General features: G+C 43.0%; 1 protein-coding gene and 1 non-coding gene across 2 annotated transcripts; both read right to left on the reverse strand.

Annotated features, from left to right (window-relative positions):
• Positions 1-3139: 3139 nt before the first annotated feature.
• TRNAV-AAC (transfer RNA valine (anticodon AAC)) lies at positions 3140-3215 on the reverse strand. Its single transcript has one exon. It is a non-coding gene; the product is annotated as a tRNA-Val (tRNA).
• Positions 3216-4839: 1624 nt separating this feature from the next.
• SLAMF7 (SLAM family member 7) lies at positions 4840-16968 on the reverse strand. Its single transcript, XM_072945891.1, has 6 exons — positions 16876-16968; positions 10163-10495; positions 8595-8867; positions 7251-7354; positions 5713-5775; positions 4840-4911 (listed from the first exon to the last, which is right to left on the reverse strand). Exons 1-6 carry the CDS (start codon positions 16928-16930, stop codon positions 4840-4842), a joined length of 900 nt encoding a protein of 299 aa, XP_072801992.1. The 5' UTR covers positions 16931-16968.
• Between the last annotated feature and the right edge of the window lie 2646 nt (positions 16969-19614).

Below are 19614 nucleotides of genomic sequence, written 5' to 3' on the forward strand. Positions count from 1 at the left end.
AGAACAATGACTATCTCACCTTTTCTTATTTCCATTCACCCTTCCCCATGCTCCCCACGCCTCAGACCACCCTGCTTCCTTATCCCGCAAATACCCTGAGCCCCTTGCCTTTGAGATGGTGGATTTGAGATTTGTTCTCCCATCTCCTTGCTCAGCAATCTTGTTTTTGTTTCTTTTTTTTGATCTTTTTTTAAAATTGAAGTACAGCCAGTTTACAATGTTGTGTCAATTTCTAGTGTACAGCATAATAGTTCAGTCATACATACACATACATTTATTTGTTTTCATATTCTTTCTCATTACAGGTTACTACAAGATATTGTATATAGTTCCCTGTGCTATACAGATGAAATCTGTTGTTTACTCGGCAGTCTTTGAATAAACCTTTTCTCTGCTTCAAACTTCAGCATCTCAGGAAGAATCTTTGGACTTCTTCCTTAATGCCTAAAAGATTTTAAGATAGAAGTCCTGTTAGGGAAGAAGCTATCACCAGCGATAACTATATTAAGTATCAGTGTTAGGCAGTTAGATAGAAACGAGCTCTGGGTAAGGGGAGAGGAAAAGGGAGGGAACAATCCAGAAGATAGCAGTACACCTGCTCTCAGGATAAGGGGCTTCAAAGAGTTTTGCTTTTTCTAAATGAGAACCAGCAACAAAAAAAGCCTGTCAGAATGAACACCGCAGCTGCACGGTAGAGAGAAGGACCCAACTCAACATAGCTCAATGCTCCTTATAACGTAATTAGCGTTGCGGTTTGGGCCCCCTCCCCTGGGCTTTTCTGTGTGCATCACGGGTAAGAGCACGCACAAAGGAGATGGGCGTGCCTAAGTACTCAAGGGACCTGAGCCATCAATCCGTTACGAGAATGCCCCTAAGCCAGGATGTAAGCCAGGAGAAACCAAGGAGGAGTCGCCACTGTCCTCTCTTGGGTTGGCCCACCTTCAGTTCTTGAAGGTGGACTCTACTAACTTGCGCTCTACTAATGAAACTCTCTGTTTACACAATGCTTTCACTTTGAATGCTTTTCTCTCTGATAAGATGAAGAACTGAGGCCTTTTCCCCCTCCTCAGGGTAGCAGTAGTAGCGGTAGACAGGGAGGAATGTAGCAGAGCCTGTCTGATCAAAGTTCTCTCTGTGACCATTATCTCTGGATGGCCCAGCAAACATTGTTTACCAAACATTAACTCTATTTATCTTCCTGTGAATTATCTTACTTGCCCTTAAAGCCTCAGACCCCTACGTCCTTTTTAGTCCAGTATATATATATATATATGTATATATATATATATACATATATATATATATATATATAAATTTTTTTTTTCCATTCACATTGCAGTATTTTCGTTCACAGTCTTTAGCTGGAGATGGTGACAGAAGAGACCATTTCCAGGGGGTTTATTCAGTTTTCCTGGGTATCTCGCACACATACAGGAAGTATTGTTATTAAACTTCCGTTTGTTTTTCTTCTGTTAATCTTTTTATGACGAGGGTCTCAGCCAAGAAACTAGAAGGGTAGAGGGAAATTATTTTTTCTCCCCTACATCTGCACGGCTCCCCATAGAGGCCAGCTGGGCCCTCCTCCAAGTTCCTCAGAGCTAGGAGACTTCCTTCTACTTACACATCATGTTCCCTCTCAAATCAGTCTCAGACTGTTCTCTTGGTCCCCTCCTGCTTAGTTTTGTTCTTGAAGGTGTGAACAAAAAATACTGCAAACCATATCAGTAAACAAAAACTGTGAAGCCATCAAGTCATCAGCTGCTGCGCCGCCCCCCGCGCCCCCCTCCCCCGAGTGAAGACAAGCCTGCAGCCCAGCCTCTAAAGCCACTCACAGTGGTGCTCTCTGAGGGGACTCAGAATAAGAAAGGACAGGATACTGGCCCTAGATAGCTAGGTGCTTGTCAAAGGAATGAATTCAATGAGCCCAAATATTTGCTCCTTCCTTTACATAGAAAAGCCCTAAATTCTTTAACTTGAGATGCCTGGTTTTCTTTAGATAACAAGTAATCTTTTATTGTTCCAACAACCTGCTCTTTGTTGTAAAGCTCCTACATATCTTAGCTCCTCCCCTGCCTCTTTTGAGCAGCCCCTCAGAGCGATCTGAGAGGCTGTCATCCAGGCTCGAGTCTTCCTGCCAAATAACTCTCAACTTTTAGGCTGAGCATTTGTTTCAGTCAATAAAGACTTCTTATCTCTTATATTGGCCACCTTATATTTGAAGTCTTTTTTTCCCCCCAGGTATTTCCTCTCTCCCTTTCTCTCTCTCTTCCTGTCTCAGCTTAAAACAGTACTTTTCATTTCTCACTATTCTGTGGACTGGCTAGGTGGTTCTCCTGCTTCATGTGGTGTTGGCTGAGGTGCCGAGAATGATGGAATGTGCAAGATGGCCTTGCTCTCGTGGCTCACAGCTGGTGTGGCTGCTGGCTGTAAGCTCAGCGGGGCTGTCAGCCGGGGGGGGGGGTGGGGGGCCTGCTCATCTCCCTCGTGGGCCTTACCACACAGAGCAGATACTTTTTCCTTTTCACACATTTTAGCACACATTTCTTCCCCTAATTTCTGATCATTCATATATTGGGACCCGCACAACGGAGACTGCCCCAGTGGCCTGGCCCACATCAAAAACCTAAACTTCATGGAGGAGGGAATATAGCTCAGGGGTAGAGTGAGTGCCTAGCATGCATGAGGTCCTGGGTTCAATTCCCAGTACCTCCATTAATTTAAATAAATAATTAAGTAAACTGAATTACCTCCTCCAGCGAAAAATAAAACACAACAAAAATACTAAACCTCAGTCAGTCTACACTTGTGGGAAATACCTGTCAAGGAACCTAATATCCACCAGTCACAGTCCTCCTACTCAGCATTAGCTAATTCACCTTACCCTAAAAAACAGAGCCTGCCAGCTTGATAAGGAAATAGGAAATTCCCAACCTCCCAGCCAATCGTGTCCTCCTTCTCTTTTTTGTGGGGGGAATAATTAGGTTTGTTTTTACTTATTTACTTTTTAACCCAGGACCTCATGCATGCTGAGCATGAGCTCTGCCACTGAGCTATATCCTCCCCCAGCCATGTCCTATTTCTGAGTTGCCTCTTTTTTTGGTGGGGAAGGTAATTAGGTTTATTTAGGTAGTTATTTTAGTGGGAATACTGGGATTTGAACCCAGGACCTCATGCATGTTAAGCATGTACTCTAACCACTGAGCTATACCCTTCCCCCCTGAGTTGCCTCTTCTGAAGCACTCTTGCCCCAAATCCCTCAGGAATAGTTCTTCACTGCCTGTGAGGCTCTGTGCTCTACTAGTCTACGGATCATTTTCCCTTGAGTAAAGAGATTCTTTGCACCCTCAGACCTGGGACCTCAGGTCCCTTCCCAACGTTTGCATTCAAGGTCTGTGTCCAGGAACACATGAAAAGCAACCCTCTCCCTCCATGTGCTTTTCACTTCATTAAAAGATTGAGCTTTATAGGGGCAGAGGTCACGTCTGTCATTTGCTAGATTGACCTTGCAGGGGTTCCAAATAAATATTGGTTGAATGAATTAAGCAACTTTAAAGGTTTGCAAGTGACCACCCCTGACTCTGTCTCCTCTAATATATGGGAAATATGTCTTCAGGTGCAGTTCCTCCATTGAGATTGTTACGGAAACGACAGGCCAGCCAATAAACAAGCACCACTCGGAGGGTTGGAGTACTGAGATGTAATACACTGGCGGGCTCAGAGGGGCTTCTGCTCCGAAGCTCTGAGCACCTCCAAGACATGCGCATGAGGTTTTATAGGGTAAAGTACAAGCTTGGGGTATTCGGCCAATAGGCATGGAACAGCTTTAGCAGCAGCATTATCACAAAAGTGGAGTCAGGGAGGCAGCAAACCAACATTCCTAAGCCAGATATATCTCTTTGAAAATCCAGCTGGCTAGCAAAAAAAAAAAAAAAACATGAACAGCAAACCAGCACTAATTAACTTAGATTTATGAGTTAGTCCAGCAGAACTCAGATCAGTATTCCAATACTTAGATTTGTGAGTTATCTTGTTAGCCCAGCCCAACTTTTCTTTCACATTCTTAGACTTGTGCGTTATCTTGTTAGCCCAGCCAGACTTTTCCTTCACAAGATGAGCTCCTGTACAGCCCTAAGGCCTGGGCTTCTCACTTGCAGCACAAAGTGTAAATGAAGCGAGGGCCAGGCACACTTCTACCTTTCCAGTCAGCCAAACCCAGTCTTCTACCTGGCTTCTCTGTCCTTGTGCACTTTGTCTCTCAAGTCCTGTGGATCCACAACTGACCCCCTGGGTGTCAGGACTCTGTGGTCAGGCCTGCTGCCACTGCCTATGGAAGCAGTTCATGGAAGACCAATTTCAGGAAGGCAAAGAGCATGTCTGACCCAAATCACTGTGAGCTCCGCACAGTGCCAGGCACATAGCTGATGAGTCAGTAAATAAATCCATTTCTCATTGCTGTCTTCTGCTTCTGGCAATGTCAGCCGCTCTGGAGTTCTTGCTCTCTTGGCAACCAGACCCTTGGATATTCCTCATCTCCGAGCCCTGGCGTGGGAGCTGTCATTCATGTATATGAAATTGAGTTTGCATTTCAACAGAGCCGCTTCTGAGCTCCTGGCTTGGGGTTGGCTGATGGATTCACAACCACATTTCCAGGGAGGGACCCAGGGTTTGAGGCAGTGAGTAGGATTAGGAACTCAAATCCTAAATCCTGAAGGAGCATAAAAGATAGCTTACTCTGGAAGGATGTCAGCCTTCTTCATTCTTCTTTGATGAATCTGGTCAAGTCAGTGACTTTTTCTGAGCATCCTTTTTGGGGCAAGACATGAGGGAGCACATGGCTGTTTAGATGACATTCTCATAAGTAAATAGCTTCGGTGTATCTGGTGACTTTGGTAGTGAGTAAGGTTTCTCCATCTGTCAGGCAGACATAAGGATGCGGAATGCTGGAGGTGGAGCAGGGCTCTGTATCCCCCAACTCAGGAGACCCCACCATCTCAGACATTCTTTATTGCAAAGGGTACCAACCCAAACCTCTTGCTGTGCTTGCTCCCTCTGTTTAATCACTTCAACTTTAGGAAAACTATTCCTTAAAGCTAACCTACATTTACCGTGTTGAATGCTTAATGAACAGAACTTTCCTCTCAATAATCTGTCCAAACCAACTAAGCAAACTGCTCTACCCATCCTAATTTTTCTGATCTGTTTGGGAGAGGAGACAGGAGGTATCCCTGCTTCTGCCAAGCATGATCTGTGAAGGAATAAGCTTTAAAATCTCAATATATAAGTAGTTTGACTGGGGAACGGTAGAAACCAGATGTAGCATAGCTAGACCACGGGAAAAAAGAGGAACACTCTCTTGCCTTTAGTTTATTGGTGGCCCCAGCCACCCCTCCCCTCCCGGGAACAGCCTGAGCCATGGCCTTTCTCCCCACCCATGCCCTTAGTTAGGATCTTGCTGACTTTCCCTATCATTCCTACCTGGAACCTCTCACCTACTCCATTTGTTCCACATCACCCTTATTCAACTCCTAAAACATGTTTTCTTATAGTCACCATATACTTGTGTAACCCTAAGCAAAGGGAATGGGACATCCTGGAGTACCTTTTAGTATCAGGGAATATGAGATCACTGGGGCCCAAGAAATTCTAAGCTAAGCTTGAACCAGGGAAAAGGATGGAACAACTGAAATGAAGTTCAGCTCTAAAGCTTCTTACATTTGTGGATATTTGCACAGTGGAATAAATTGAATTTACTGGATTTTCCTCTGGAATAGTATTCTATTAAAAAACAAAAAACAAACAAAAGAAGTAATTACCTACTCCATGGGTTACATAGACAAGGCCGAAAAGACACCCAGAATCCAGAAAAGGGAAAGTGGAGGTGGGAGGAGGTGGTAAGAGGGAGGAGGGGGTTCTGGAGCTGGAATGGGTGGTAGGAAGTGCTGTTTTCACTGATTACTGTTATAATTATTGATGACTTTTTTCCAAGAAGCATTATTTTTAAGCTGTGCTGTTTATATTACTTAATAAATATATAAGATATACAAGCCCCATGAGTTATGAGCCTCCTAAGTTGATGAAAAGATAATTTGAAGTAATATTGCTAATGCTGCACATAAACTTTTCCATCAGTCAAAAAAGCTGGTGGAGCAAATCAGAAAGGATGACTAAAGGGACAAGACAGAATAAACCAACAGCGATGGCAATAACAAAAGCTCCTTCCAGGCTAGAGAAAAACATCCTGGGTTGGTGAAGTTTATTCCTGAACATTCGGGACAGTCCTGTGCTCTCTAGGGGATGGATCTTGCACAAGGGAAGAGGATGGCGATAAAGTGACCAATTTCGACAGAAGTCAGGCTGAGTGGAACACAGAGTTGTCTCCCCTGTGAGGAAGGAAGGAGTTCCCAGGACACCAACTTCGAAGAGGAAGCGCAATGTTTCCTCTTGGAAAAGTTGTGGATAAGTGTAGGAAGATGCATCCTGATCGGGAGACACTGAAGGCTGGGGTAAAATTAAGATTTTTGAGGCTTGAAAGTGTTTTTATATCTTCATTAAACTGGCCAACGTGGAAAAGGTCACTGTGACTCCCAAGGGGCGAGTCTAGCCAGGGTGAGTCTAGCCTGGCTATAATTATTGTTCCCGGGCGAACTTTTGAAGTTGTCTACCTAGTTCATATCTCCAAATTGTCTCTTGTTATTTGGATTTCTTTAAGCCTTATTCTTATGATTTTCTTTTCAAAGAGTTTTCTTTGAATTAACCTTGTGTGCATTCATTTCAGCCTGATGACCCGCACTTGGGAAGCCTTGCTTGTGGGTCCAGAGCCACCATGGGTCCTCTGAGCCTGCTCCTGATCGTTCCTTGAATTATCACAGAGGAAAAGATATCTCTAAAGCCAGTCTTCTGACATCATAACTCAAACAGCACATCAAAGTCACACTTCTCTATCTGCTATCCTATGCAAAAGGAAATTAATCTGTTGAGTTGCCTTTGTGAACTGTGGAAGGGAAAGAAGTGATTACACAGATCACACTGTGAGCATTCCTGGCTGGGTCAGAACCAGGTGCTCTGGAGGCCACCAACTCCCGCACAAGAAAGAATCTATAAAGACTTGGGGGCAGCACAGGGGCAGTGGGTTTCAAGGGTTATGCATTTTTATTCCCCATGTTGTTCAAATCCATGGAAACATCTCAAGCTAAACAAAGAGGGCCTCAGAGAGGAGGATCAGGCTCCAGGAAAGATGGGAAAGAACTCACATTAAGATCAGGGATTGTGTCATACTCCAAGGTCTCTCCAGAAGGTGAGTAGTAGTTAAGAATTTCCAGACGAGGGTCTATTTCCCTTTTCTCTTCAATGAACTCTGAAACCAAGTTGGGAGAGAATCACACCTGGCCCCTCCTTCCACTCACCACCCCAACTGGCCCACCATCCCATGACTCACTTAGGGTGACCGACTATCTTGATTTCCCTGTAACTAAAAGGTTTTGGGACATGGGACTTTCAGTGCTAAACCCAAGAAAAACCCCAGATGAACTGTTCACCCTCATCACTTCACTTCCTAATTTTTGAACCAAGGCAGTCAAAAGAGGACACAGGGGAGGTCAGAAATACTTTTGTAGTGTTTCCAAGAGGGAGGGAATATCTCAAAGTTTGCATTTCATACCCACCCAAAAGTTTAGGTCCCTTCCCAACACCCTGCATGGACAGTACCAGGGGGAACCTGAGAATACAAATCAGCGAGGTTTAGGCACAGAGAGCATGGAGTACAGCATGGAGAGAGGCAGAGAAAGGCTTCTCCAGGAGGAATCTTTCTAGACTGAGGTAGGGAGTAAAAAGGAGTCTCTGGAGTTGATCCAATGGAGAGAACTGGGGTTGGTTGGGGGCTCTGACAGGGATGGACAGATTGGAGGGTGCTGGTCTAGGGGACCTCAGAATTGGAAGCCATGGCCTTCCAGGTCAGGGAAACAGAGTCAACAGTCTGCGGCCTATGGCAGCAGGAGGGCTACACCAGTAAGTCCCTCTGGGGGAAGGAGAAGGGTAGGCACTGGAAAGGGAACTGGGACCATGGCCTCAAGAGAGAAGTTAAGGGCTCAAGTATTCCCTTCACTCCAGAACTAAGCAGTCCTGTAGGACAGACACTATGGCTTCTTCACTTCTGTATCCTTAGTGCCTAGCACCAAGCATGGCACAAAGTCCAATGTAGGCTTGTTGAATGAATGAGGGAGAAAATACATGAATGAAGATGAAGACAAAAATAGTACATGCTCTACCTTTTCTTTCTCTTCGTAAGATCAAAATAATCAGCATCAGTGCAAGGAAACAGAGCGGGATGAAAAACAACAGGAGGCTGAAGATCACAGAGGAAGCCAGGCCACCAGCAGCACCTTTAAAGAGAGAATGGGTGGAGGTACAGGGAAGGGAGGAGAGTCAGCCATGGAAAATGACCCAAGTTTTAGAGTAACTGCACCCTTCCTCCCAGTGTGGCGACTTGACAGGGGCTTCCAATTTTCACAAAGGTCTTGTTCCTAAGGGGACCAGGAGCTGAAGAAGATATAGGCCCTGAGACCAGAGGTTCCTGGAGAGGGAGGGGAGACAGTCACCTTCACAGAGCTTCCACACAAAGATAGGGGTTGAAGAGTTGCTGCTGATCGGGTTCCTGGCCATGCAGATGAAGGTCATGTCCCTTTTCTCCCCCCTCCAGGATATGGGAAGGACGGAGCCACTGTGGGACTCATTGGTTGTCTGCCCCAGGGACTTCCAGCTGTAAGTTACATCTTCTCCTCCCTGTTCCATGGAGCATGTCAGATTGGTTATACAGGTGCCATTTGTACTGTTCTGCAGATCTATGGTGACTTTTGGCTTTGACAGTTGCTCTGTAAAAGAGAAACAGACAACCAAGTGTAGGAACTAGGCCATATCCCTCCCTTTACTGAATTATTCTTGTAAATCTTGGACCTGAATCCCCCCGGTGTGCTACAGAGTGGAGAGGAGGCAGCAGTTCAGAGCAGAATGATCATTCTTCTCTGAAAGACCTAGAAGAGAACTATCTAGGTCTGCTTGACCACAGTTATAAAACAGCAACAATAATAGTAGTAGAAAGAATTACAATGCAACAAGAATAAGCCGCCATTTACTAAGCACAGGCATATGGCAAGCACTGTGTTAAATGCATTTTAGATGTTACCTGGGTTTATCTTTTTTGGAGGCTTCCTAGTCCCCTGTCCTCAGGCTTCCTTGAAGAGCCTCACTTTACTCTCCTGGAGAGAACAGTGTTGGAGCAACACTTCTGGTCTCCCTCTCTACTGTGCTCACTCCTTTCTCTCAGAGGTTCAGCAATGGTTTCATTGTTGAGATGGTGAGAGTCTGCCATTTATCACCTACATTTCTCTATTTGTGAGTTTGAGCTGTCAAGATTGCTGTAAAAATGTGGTTTACCCTTTATTTCCCCTACCCTCAGCCAGAGAATGCATGTCTTCCGTTCTTTTCAGCTATGTTTATATGGAAGACACTCCTGGATCAAGATAACATGGCCTGCCTCCTGCAGGCAAACCTGCAGGCTCATTTCCTGGCATCCCTGATATCTCCTGGTGTCTGCAGCTCAGGGAGTGAGACACTGTTGTAGCTGGGCAATTGTTTCATAAGTTCATTGTCTCTGCATAGGCTCCAAGGTCTAGACTTGGGGGATAGCATTTCTTTTATCTAGCTTTACCAGAAAAGATAAAGCTGATGACTTTATCTTCCCTCTGATTCTTGTGTCTGTTTCTCAGTTAGTTAAATTCTGTAGGGGGAAAGGTGTGATTGATGTTTATGCCTGATAATCTTTCTAAGATAAGTATCACTTTCCTCCCATTGCATATACGGAAACTAAATTTCAAAGAGAATAAGTAACTTGGCTACGGTGGTGCAGCTAGTAAGTAGAGAAGTCAACATTTGACTTGTGTGATTGCCACTTCCCATAACACCCATCTGCTGCACCACAGTCCCTCTCACAGAACCTCTGAGTAAGAGGGGCCTGAGGGATCAGTGGCATCTACTTCTTCCGTGTAGGAGTTCCCTCTTCCACATTCTTACCAAGTGTTTATGCAGCCTTTGTTTGAACAGCTCCAATATCAGGGAGGTCATCACTTTACGAAGGCAATCGTCCACTTTTGCAACTGACTTTGCTTACCATAGACACGTAACTCATAGTCCTGGATGAGGGGACTCTGGATGGATGAGCTGTGTATCTCTGCACGGTAGGCACCTGAGTCATTCTTCTTCAGTTTGCTGAGCTTCAGGGAGTAGTTTTCATTTGGAAAATTCACCCTTTCCTTGTTACGTTGTTGGGTGACTATGATAATGGCTTTTTTGTCTGCCGTTTTTGGTTCAACGGTGACGAGAGTGGTTGTGTTGAAGATCCAGACAATACTGTCAATCGAACCTACTGAGAAATTCAGAGGGAAAGTCACAGACCCTCCAAGGGCACCAACCAGCTTCTTCATGGCTCCAGAGGCTGCTGGCCCTGCAGACATGGAGAACCATAAAATCAGCCTGAGTCCTTGCCACCTTATTCTGTGCCAAACATTTATTGTAAAGATTATGCCTGACACTTAAAGCAATCCTGAAATTTAGGAACTTTGATCTTTTTACACAGGGATCAGCAACTTACAACCCATGGGTCAAACTTAGCCTGCCACCTGTTTCTGAAAATGAAGTTTTGTTGGAACACAGCCATGTTTTCCTCTACATGTTGTTGATGGCTGCTATTCCACTACAAAAGTTGAGCTGAGTAGTTGTGACATAGATCACATTGCCTTCAAAGCCTAAAATATTTAGTATCTGGCTCTTGACAGTAAGAGTTTGTTAACTTATGATTTGAAGAAAAAACTGAGATTCAAAAAAACCTAAGTCACTTATCCAAGGGCACAAAGTAGGTGATGATTTGAGGATTTAACCCAATGTCATTCCAGCTCTGGAGCCTGGACTCTTTCTACTATGGCCTAATTTGAAGGTCCCCTGGCATTTGTACCAGCTCCAGCCCTCTCCCTAACTCCCCTCCCTCAGTTCTCTCAAGGGCTCAGGTGTCAACCCTGAAGTCCTGGGGCCTCATGGAATCCCGATTTCCCATTCATGTCCTTTGGTGACCTTCCCTCAAGAATGAGTTGCTCAACCAGTGCCCCAGAGTGAGAGAATCTGACAGTACCAAATGTTGACCTAGTCCCTTGATTACTGGTCTAGGATCTTGACTTGACAACATTCTTTTGATAAATTTATCTCTAAAAGCACTGGTTTCTCTCCCTGTGTGAATGCCTTTAAGAGCTGAATCCAGTTTTCGAACATTTTTCCCCCTGTAATTTATCAGGCAGTGCATATATACTTTGGATCACTCAAGCCTTTATTGAATCATCTTGTTAAGTAAGCTGATTTTTCAAAATGCTGCCCTCCCTGCTTCTCTAATACTAAGGCAGATGGCTTTTTGTTGCTCTTTGTTCATCCCATAGAGTGTCAAAATAGTCCCAGTAAATATTACCAACAAAATCAATCTTATTTTGAATTTATGATTGATCAATTAATGTATTCATCCTTTTACTACAATGATAAGATGGAAAGGGTGAATATTTTGCAGTCAAATCAAGATTAGATATCACTTTCCCCCAAGCTGAGTGCAATTCTTGGATTTAGGGCACCTTTGAGTAATTTCATTTTCACATGAGGTTTTGGAGAGATGTTTAAGTCGAGGAGGTGAAAAACTACAAGGATGTGCCTTTAGAGTTTGTAGCATGTGTGCATGCATTTAAGCCGTGAGTAATTAATTGTTCTTCTCACACCTTTGCATATGTGGTGCTATCTTCTCAGGGTAAATTTCAAGAAGTGAGAATTGTTTGGAGATGTAAGACAATGTCTCCAAATTCATTGTTCCGTGTTAGAATATTATTGGAGGATGACACTGTAAATTGCTGACATGAACCTAGATAGAGGATATTGTTCTATCTTAATTGTTTCTTCAGGGTGAGGAGAAGGGTCATGAAAGAAGAAAGCATCTCCGTGCCATCCCCTAAATGTGAACTCTGAGGATAGGGGGCTGGGCTGATGGGTCCTAACCAATTTTGTTTTCTCTTCTCAGTTGATTGTGACAAGGGATCCAGAAACAAGAGACTTCTCTCAGCTGCTAAGACTGAACTGAAGCTCCCCTTTCTCTGATGGCTTCTCCACCTGCTGTGTGTGGCCCTGTAGAGTTTTAGCATGTCCAGGTAGGTCATGCTTTTCTCATTCAGTCATTCCTTCCTTTAACATGAATTTGTTTAGTTCCATTGTTGTTCCAGGCACTGTTAAGGAGCTGAGGATATAACTGGGGAGCGAAAGGGTCATGATCCTTGCATTTATGGAGCTGGGAGTCATTCAGTAAGTAACAACAGGTGTTATGAAAGGGGAAGGGACAGATACTTAGGGAACACACAATGAGGAACATAACATGGTCTGTGTGGTCAGAAGACTCTAGAGGATGGCTGGCTACTAGCACCTGTGTACAAGACTTGGGAGGATGGGGCCCCATGAGACTCATGTACTTCCCACCTGGATCAGTGCGGTGAGTGTTACAACTTGCCTCCTCTGCATCCATTTCACTCATTCCTCATTTTGTAGCAGCCAAGTGGGTAGGACAGACAGGCATCCAGCTCCAGTGGTAACCTTCCCATGGCATAGTAATCAGTTCAGGGGTACCACACCTCCCGGGTGGATTGTATCTGAGAGAAGTCCAGGGCTTTTGCTCCGAGGCCAGGATGACCACATGATGATGTGAGGAGATATGAAGTCTTGGACTGCCACCCATTTACTACCGACCTGCAGCCAGGCCTCCTCCCTCGGCTGATTCCCAGTTTGCCTTCTACCTTATGTTTTTGTTTGTGCTTGATCCTTCTCTTTGTCCATCTAACTCATGTTTAAAACCCATAATGCCTAGTTCAAAGCCCTTCCCTGAGGAAGTCTTCAACTCTTTCTCACACCTGCCCCCTAGAATTCCACAACGAATGTCACTTCATTTTCCAGTTTAAATTCCCCAGAAGGAGATACTCTCCTGGGTATTGATTAGATTTTTACCGTTTTGCTGCGAGCTATTGGATGACAGATCTATTGGCATTAGATTCCAGATCACCTGGTGATCAGGTCTGGGGTCTCACCCAGGAAAAGGAGTAGATGGCCTCCTCTTTCAGGGAGCATGGAGCTGTGTAAGAAAGTTAGAGCTCTGGCCTAACTAGGGGTCAAGAGACCTGGGTTCTCTTCTCAATTCCACTGTAATAATAACTCCAGCAACAAACACTTGGTATCACTCTGTATTTCATAAACTAGTTTCATGGGCATTACCTTTCTTGACCTTCAAAGCAACTCTAGGTGATAGAGGTTAAGCCCCACTTTATAGATGAGGAGACTGGGGCTCCAAGATGCGAGTGACTTTCCTAAGGCTCCAAACTGGGAAGCGGCAGGAGGGAAATTGGAAGCTGCTTGGTTCCTCAGTCTCCTCCAGAAGTGCTCTTTCCACTACACCTCCCATGACCACTTTGAGTTTCAGTGTTCTCACCTCTCGTAGGAGGAAAACAACAACCCTTATTTGCTAGGATTTTGGGAAGGATGGAGGGTTCATACAGACCTGAAAGCATTTTGAGAAGTACAGAGAAGTCTGAAACACGGGAGGGAAGGACAAGCAGTAGTGTTATAAGAGGCCTTGAGAAAGCTTCCCAGTTTCTGGTCTCATTTCTTCAAGGATGGCTGAAAGTGAGATTTCCCAAAACCTCTTTGGATGGCTTCTCAGCAAGGTAAGCTTTATAGAAGATGATCTGGGCCCTAATGCCTATATACCAGTCACTGGCTAATTCACAGCAAAAGAGTATGTCCCATCACCCAGTCACCATGTTGGGGGAGATGTCCTACAGTGAGCATTCCCACCAACCTGCCTTTGGAGGTGGTGGGATCTGGCACAGGACACGCTTTGCCTTATGCTCTGGCCAAGGCTCAGATATTTTTGACATCAGGAGAGTCAGCCCTAAGGTGCTCTTCATAACAGGAAGGAGCAACAGCTCCTCCCCTTTGCCACCTGCCTTTCCTTTGGGTTGTCACCTTCTCCCCCCAAGGCTTAAGAGTTAAGTGGAAGAAGAGAGCCACATCAGGAGGAAGGGACGTCATCAGTATAGTCAGAACCAAGTGATGGTGACCTGGGAGGCAGACTTCAGCATAAGGGAGAGTGTGAAGCTCACCTCCTGCTTGCCAGCCCAGTCCCTGAGCACCTCTCCCAGTACTCAGTGCCTCCATCAGAATGCACCAGTGTGTCATGCTTGGTACTCTCATCATGGAGACCAAGGACCGGAACATCTCTAAGCTGGGAGTAATTTTAGGGACTACTCAGTTCAACTCCATTTTACAGATGAGGAGACGGATTCTCAGAGGGTTATAGTGGTGTGTCCCAAATCAGTGGAAGATCAGAATTAAGAATGAGGGCTCCAAAGGCAGGATTTCCCAAGCTGTATGCCCTGCTACACTTGAGGTCTGTGGCAGTGCCTCAGTCTATTTCTGAGGAGTGTAGAGGGAAGTCTAGGGGGTAGGGGAAGGAGTGGAGGCAATTGAACAACATCCTCCATCAAGGAGGCTTTTATTCTGTGTATTAGAGTCGTTTACGTCTTTGTTTCTGTGTAAGATTTCTTTTTATAAGAGGAAACCACTGCTTAAAAAAGAATGATTTTGGAAACGAATGCTCTTTACCTAGCTTCCTCTTAACCAACGTACCTGGAAAGAGCAGTGAAAATCAGTGCCATGTAAGATGTACATGGAACAGAGGCTGACAAACATCCCAATTCACCATATGCTTTTGCCAGCTCTCCAACTGTAACCTGCAACATTCACATTCAAGGTTTTATCACTCTGCCTTTCACTCATCTTCCACTCCTTCCTTCTTGTCTCTTCTGGTCTTTTCAACTCATTTCCAATACCTCCTCACCCACTTTTTCTGTTTTCCTTTTATTAATTTTCTCCTTAACATGATTGCATCATATCATCACCATCATCATAATAAATTGTGCCCATTTTCAAGATGAGATTACTGAGGCTACAAGAGCTGCTCCTTGGCCCCTCTGAACTTGTCCAGGGTGGTTCCTGGTTGGTGCATCCACATCCTGAAAATGGAGTGACCTGCTCTTCTTTCCAGCGCCTACCTTGGCCTCATGTATTGAGAGGAAAGGAATTCCTGGAGAAGATTCAGCTCAAATACACACTTATTGAGCACTTTTCCTGATGGTACAATGTCAGGCAGTTTGTTTGGTGTCATGAAATGAACACTAGCTTTGGAAATTCAATCTCTGCTCTACATCTTAATAGCTGTATAATCTTGCCTAAGACACTTGACCTCTTGGAGGCTAAGTTTCAAGGATAATAATATCTATTTTACAGGCTTGTGAGGCAATTGTATGAAAAATGCCTTGGATGTAATAGGAGCTTAATACATGTTTATTATTATTGTATTATTTTGCATTTGCTATCTCATTTAAAACATGACAATAATTCTGCAGCTTAGATTTCATTTACATACTTGTACAGACCGAGGTTCACAGGCTGAGAAACTGACCCACAGTAATAGAGCTACTAAGTCAAACCCAAGGAGTCCTTGTCTAGGGCCAGCACTGCTTCCACTGTCCTGCCCACTGGAGGTTCTAGGACAATCTTAGACTCCTTTCAACTATGGAAGGTATACACACAGGCTGTCACAGACTCTTGGAGCAGGGCACACACTTGTCAGGTTTCGAGTGGGCACCTGGGTTTTGAAAAGTCCTGCCGGCTACCCCCCTACCCCACCTACCCCAAATTCTGATCACCATTTCCGTTCAGAGAGTAATTTTTAAAGTGAAGGTCTGTTTTAGAGCCATTTGCTTAGAACCAGGTGCTTGCTAAAAATGCACACTTCTAACAAACTCAAGGGTTAGACTCTGCTGATACTGAAACCTTCATGAGGTCAGAGGGCAGGAAGGAAAGAATTGGGAGCCCTGACTCACAATGTGGGCTTGGGGAGGTCTCTTCAGGCAAGTCGGGGGCACACATAAATGAATCAGCTACACCAAGTCATCAGAGGGAGACCTCGCGGTGGTACCCTCATGAGTTTGACGATCAGAGAGGTATTCCTAACTCATGGGGCTTCTGGTTCTTTCTGAGAGCCCTGAGGACAGTAAAATCTTCAAAGACTAGAATACCTATGACCGGTACAGAAAAGTCCTCAGTCCTTCATGGCATTAAACACAAAGTACCTACAATGTGAACTAGCTTTCTAAGTAGAGACTGATTGGATGGCTTGGGTTAAGAGAGCAAATTTCAAATGTTTTCTGCCATCAATATGATTGTTAATGCATAATCAATTAAAAATATTTCTCTAAATATATTTAAAATGTATTTCTAAATATATTTCTATAAATATACAACATAAAATATATTTATAAATGTTATATATAAATAAAAATATTTTAAATATATATTTATAAATAAATAAATATACACCTGTACCATCTCAATTTGCTTTTAAAGTTACTCTCAAAATGAGGGGGGGTTGAGGTCCAGGGAAGATGTCATTCTTTATCTAATTTATGGCAGAATTCAGTTCAGAACACAGGTGTTCCTGATAATACCCAGTGCCACTTCTTTCAGCCCTTCCTTCCCTGGGACATTCAGAAAGATAGTCAGTCCCCAAAGCTGCTCCTTCTTCTCTCCCTCCAGTCTCTTCCTGCACTCTGATTCAGAGATCACAGAACATAAAAAACGATATTAGATGAGGGGGCAGATCCTCCTGGGTCGAGCCAGAGGCACAGAGCAGAGCCAGGAGCTTGGAGGGATGGGGTAGGCAGGCAGGAGAACAGAGGATGTGGCTGGGCTTACCTGCAAGCTGGCAGAGAAGGAAGATTTGGATGAAACCTGCCGGGAAACCAAGCATATTTCTCTCTGGATGTCAGAAAATAAACCCACTTCCCTCTTGAGGTGCTCAAACTCTTCACCTGCTGGATATTTAAAGATAGGAGGGGAGGGTTTATGATCTTGACCAATAAGAATGAGTCAATTCAAGTCTCTATGCTCACGTTACTTTACATGTATTCAATAAGCGAAGGAAAAATGAATCAGATAATGAAGATGTAGAACTTTCATTTTACAAATGGGGAATCATAGTCTCAGAGAGGCTAGGAATTAATCAAGACCACATGAGCAAATTTTTTCTGGTATACCAGATGACCTTTCAGAAATTCAGAACAGGAAACATGGAAGGAAATAGACGATTATATGGGGAATGAAAGAGTGGCACTGGGGATAATGATAATATCTACTGAGGTTTACTAAGTACCGGGAGTATCCTGCATTCTTTTATTTACTCCTCAAAACAACCCTGTGAGTGAGATACTATCATATTTCCTATTTTACAGATGAGAAAATGAAGGCTTAGAGTATCTGACAGGAAAATTAAGACATTCTTTTAATCAAAGGAAACCATTATGAGAGTAAAAAGGCAAGCCACCTAGTGGGAGAAGATATTTGTAATACATTTATTCCACAAGAGCTTTGTATCTTTAATATGTGGTTGTCCAATTGTCTCAGCACCATTTGACTTGGTGTAGCTGATTCATTATTGCTTTTACACCTTTGTCAAAAATCAGTTGATCATACTTGTGTGGATATATCCTGGGGTTATTCTGGATTATTCTGTTGCACTGATTTATATAACGTAATTATTGATACAGCTTAAGCCTGCTATTTTATTGTTTGTTTGCTTCTTGTTTCTTCTGTTTTTCTTTTTCTTTTTCTTTTTGTTGTTGCTCTTCTGTTTTACTTTCCTAGCCAATCTGTAGGTTACTTGAATATTTTCTATAGTTTCATTTTGATTAGTCTGCAGTGTATCTTGAGTGTATCTTTTTGAACAGATTTTTAAATGGCTGCTCAAGGCATTACTATACATACATAACTTATGGGTTACTGATGTTCACATTTTACCAGTTCAGCTAAAGTGTAAAAACATTACCTGCACTAGATTCCTTTACCATCCCTTCTTAGTAACTTGTCTTAAATATATCTTCTCCACACACTGAGAATCGTATTAGGTAATTTTATAATTTTTGCTTCAATTGTCAAACATAAGTTAGAAAACTCAAGGGTTTTCTAGTCTATTATATTTACCCATATTTTGACTCATTACATTGTTCTTTCTATATTCCTGATGTTCCAAGTTTTCTTCTTTTATTATTTCTTTCTGTTTCAAGATACTCCTTTTAACCATTCTTTTAAGATAGGTCTGCTGGTGACGAATGTTGTTAGTTTTTTAACTTTTTTTTATTGAATTATAGTCACTTTACAATGTTGTGTCAAATTCCAGTGTAGAGCACATTTTTTCAGTTGTATGTGAACATACTTGTCACATTTTTTTTTTGCTGTGAGCTACCACAAGATCCTGTATATATTTCCCTGTGCTATACAGTATAATCTTGTTTATCTATTCTACATATGCCCGTCAGTATCTACAAATTTTGAAATCCCAGTCTGTCCCTTCCCACCCCCCACCCCCTTGGCAACCACAAGTTTGTATTCTATGTCTATGAGTCTGTTTCTGTTTTATATTTCTGTTTTTTTTTCTTTTTTGGATTCCACATATGAGCAATCTCATATGGTATTTTCCTTTCTCTTTCTGGCTTACTTCACTTAGAATGACATTCTCCAGGGACATCCATGTTGCTGCAAATGGTATTATGTTGTCAGTTTTTATGGCTGAATAGTATTCCATTGTATAAATATATCACAGCTTCTTTATCCAGTCATCTGTTGATGGACATTTAGGCTGTTTCCATGTCTTTGCTATTGTAAATACTGCTGCTACAAACATTGGGGTGCAGGTGTCTGTTTGAAGTAGGGTTCCTTTTGGATATATACCCAGGAGCAGGAAGAGGTTGTCTTGATTTCATTTTCATTTCCTTGTTTTATATCCTAGATTGATAATTCTTTTTTTTTAGCGCTTGAAAAATGTTATGCCACTCCTCTTGCCTTCATTGACTTCTGGTGAGAAATCAGCAGTCATTTAAATTGTTTTCCTCTATAGTCAATGTGTTGTTTCTCTCTGTTATGAAACATTTTTTTCTTTGTTGTTAGTTTTCAGCTGGTTGATTATAATGTGTCCTGGAATGTATTTCCTTGAGTTTCTCATGTTTGGGATTCATTCAGTTTCTTGAATCTGTAGGTTTGTGCTTTTGTCGAGTTTGGAGAAATTTCAATATTTCTTTGAATAGTTTTCTTTTTTTTTTAGCCCCTCATTCTTCTTTTTCCCCTCCTCATTCTGGGACCGTGATTACATGAATATTACTTTCTTTTCTGATTTCCACATAGAACTTTGAGTTTCTGTTAATTTTTCTCAGTCTATTTTCTCTCTGTTGTTCAGATTGGGCATTTTCTCTTGTCTATCTTCAAGTACACTGAGCCTTTCCTTTATAATCTCCATTTTGCTATTAGGCCCATCAAGTGAGATTTAAATTTCAGTTATTACATTATTCAGTTCTAAAGTTTCCCTTTGTTTCTTCTTTATATCTTCTATTATTTTGCTAAGACTTTCTAGTGGGTTTTTTTTGTTCCTTTGTTTGTTTCCAG

Source organism: Vicugna pacos, chromosome 21 (genome assembly GCF_048564905.1).
Source record: "Vicugna pacos chromosome 21, VicPac4, whole genome shotgun sequence".
Classification (NCBI taxonomy): domain Eukaryota; kingdom Metazoa; phylum Chordata; class Mammalia; order Artiodactyla; family Camelidae; genus Vicugna; species Vicugna pacos.

What these genes read in the sequence shown, in the direction of transcription:
- SLAMF7 (XM_072945891.1), bottom strand. Translation starts at nt 16,930, where the DNA reads ATGCTTGGTTTCCCGGCAGGTTTCATCCAAATCTTCCTTCTCTGCCAG. An exon ending in CCTTCTCTGCCAGCTTGCAG is followed by an intron (nt 10,496 to 16,875) that starts GTAAGCCCAGCC and finishes CCATGTCTGCAG; the next exon opens with GGCCAGCAGCCTCTGGAGCC. An exon ending in ACACAATCCCTGATCTTAAT is followed by an intron (nt 5,776 to 7,250) that starts GTGAGTTCTTTC and finishes GTTTTTTAATAG; the next exon opens with AATACTATTCCAGAGGAAAA.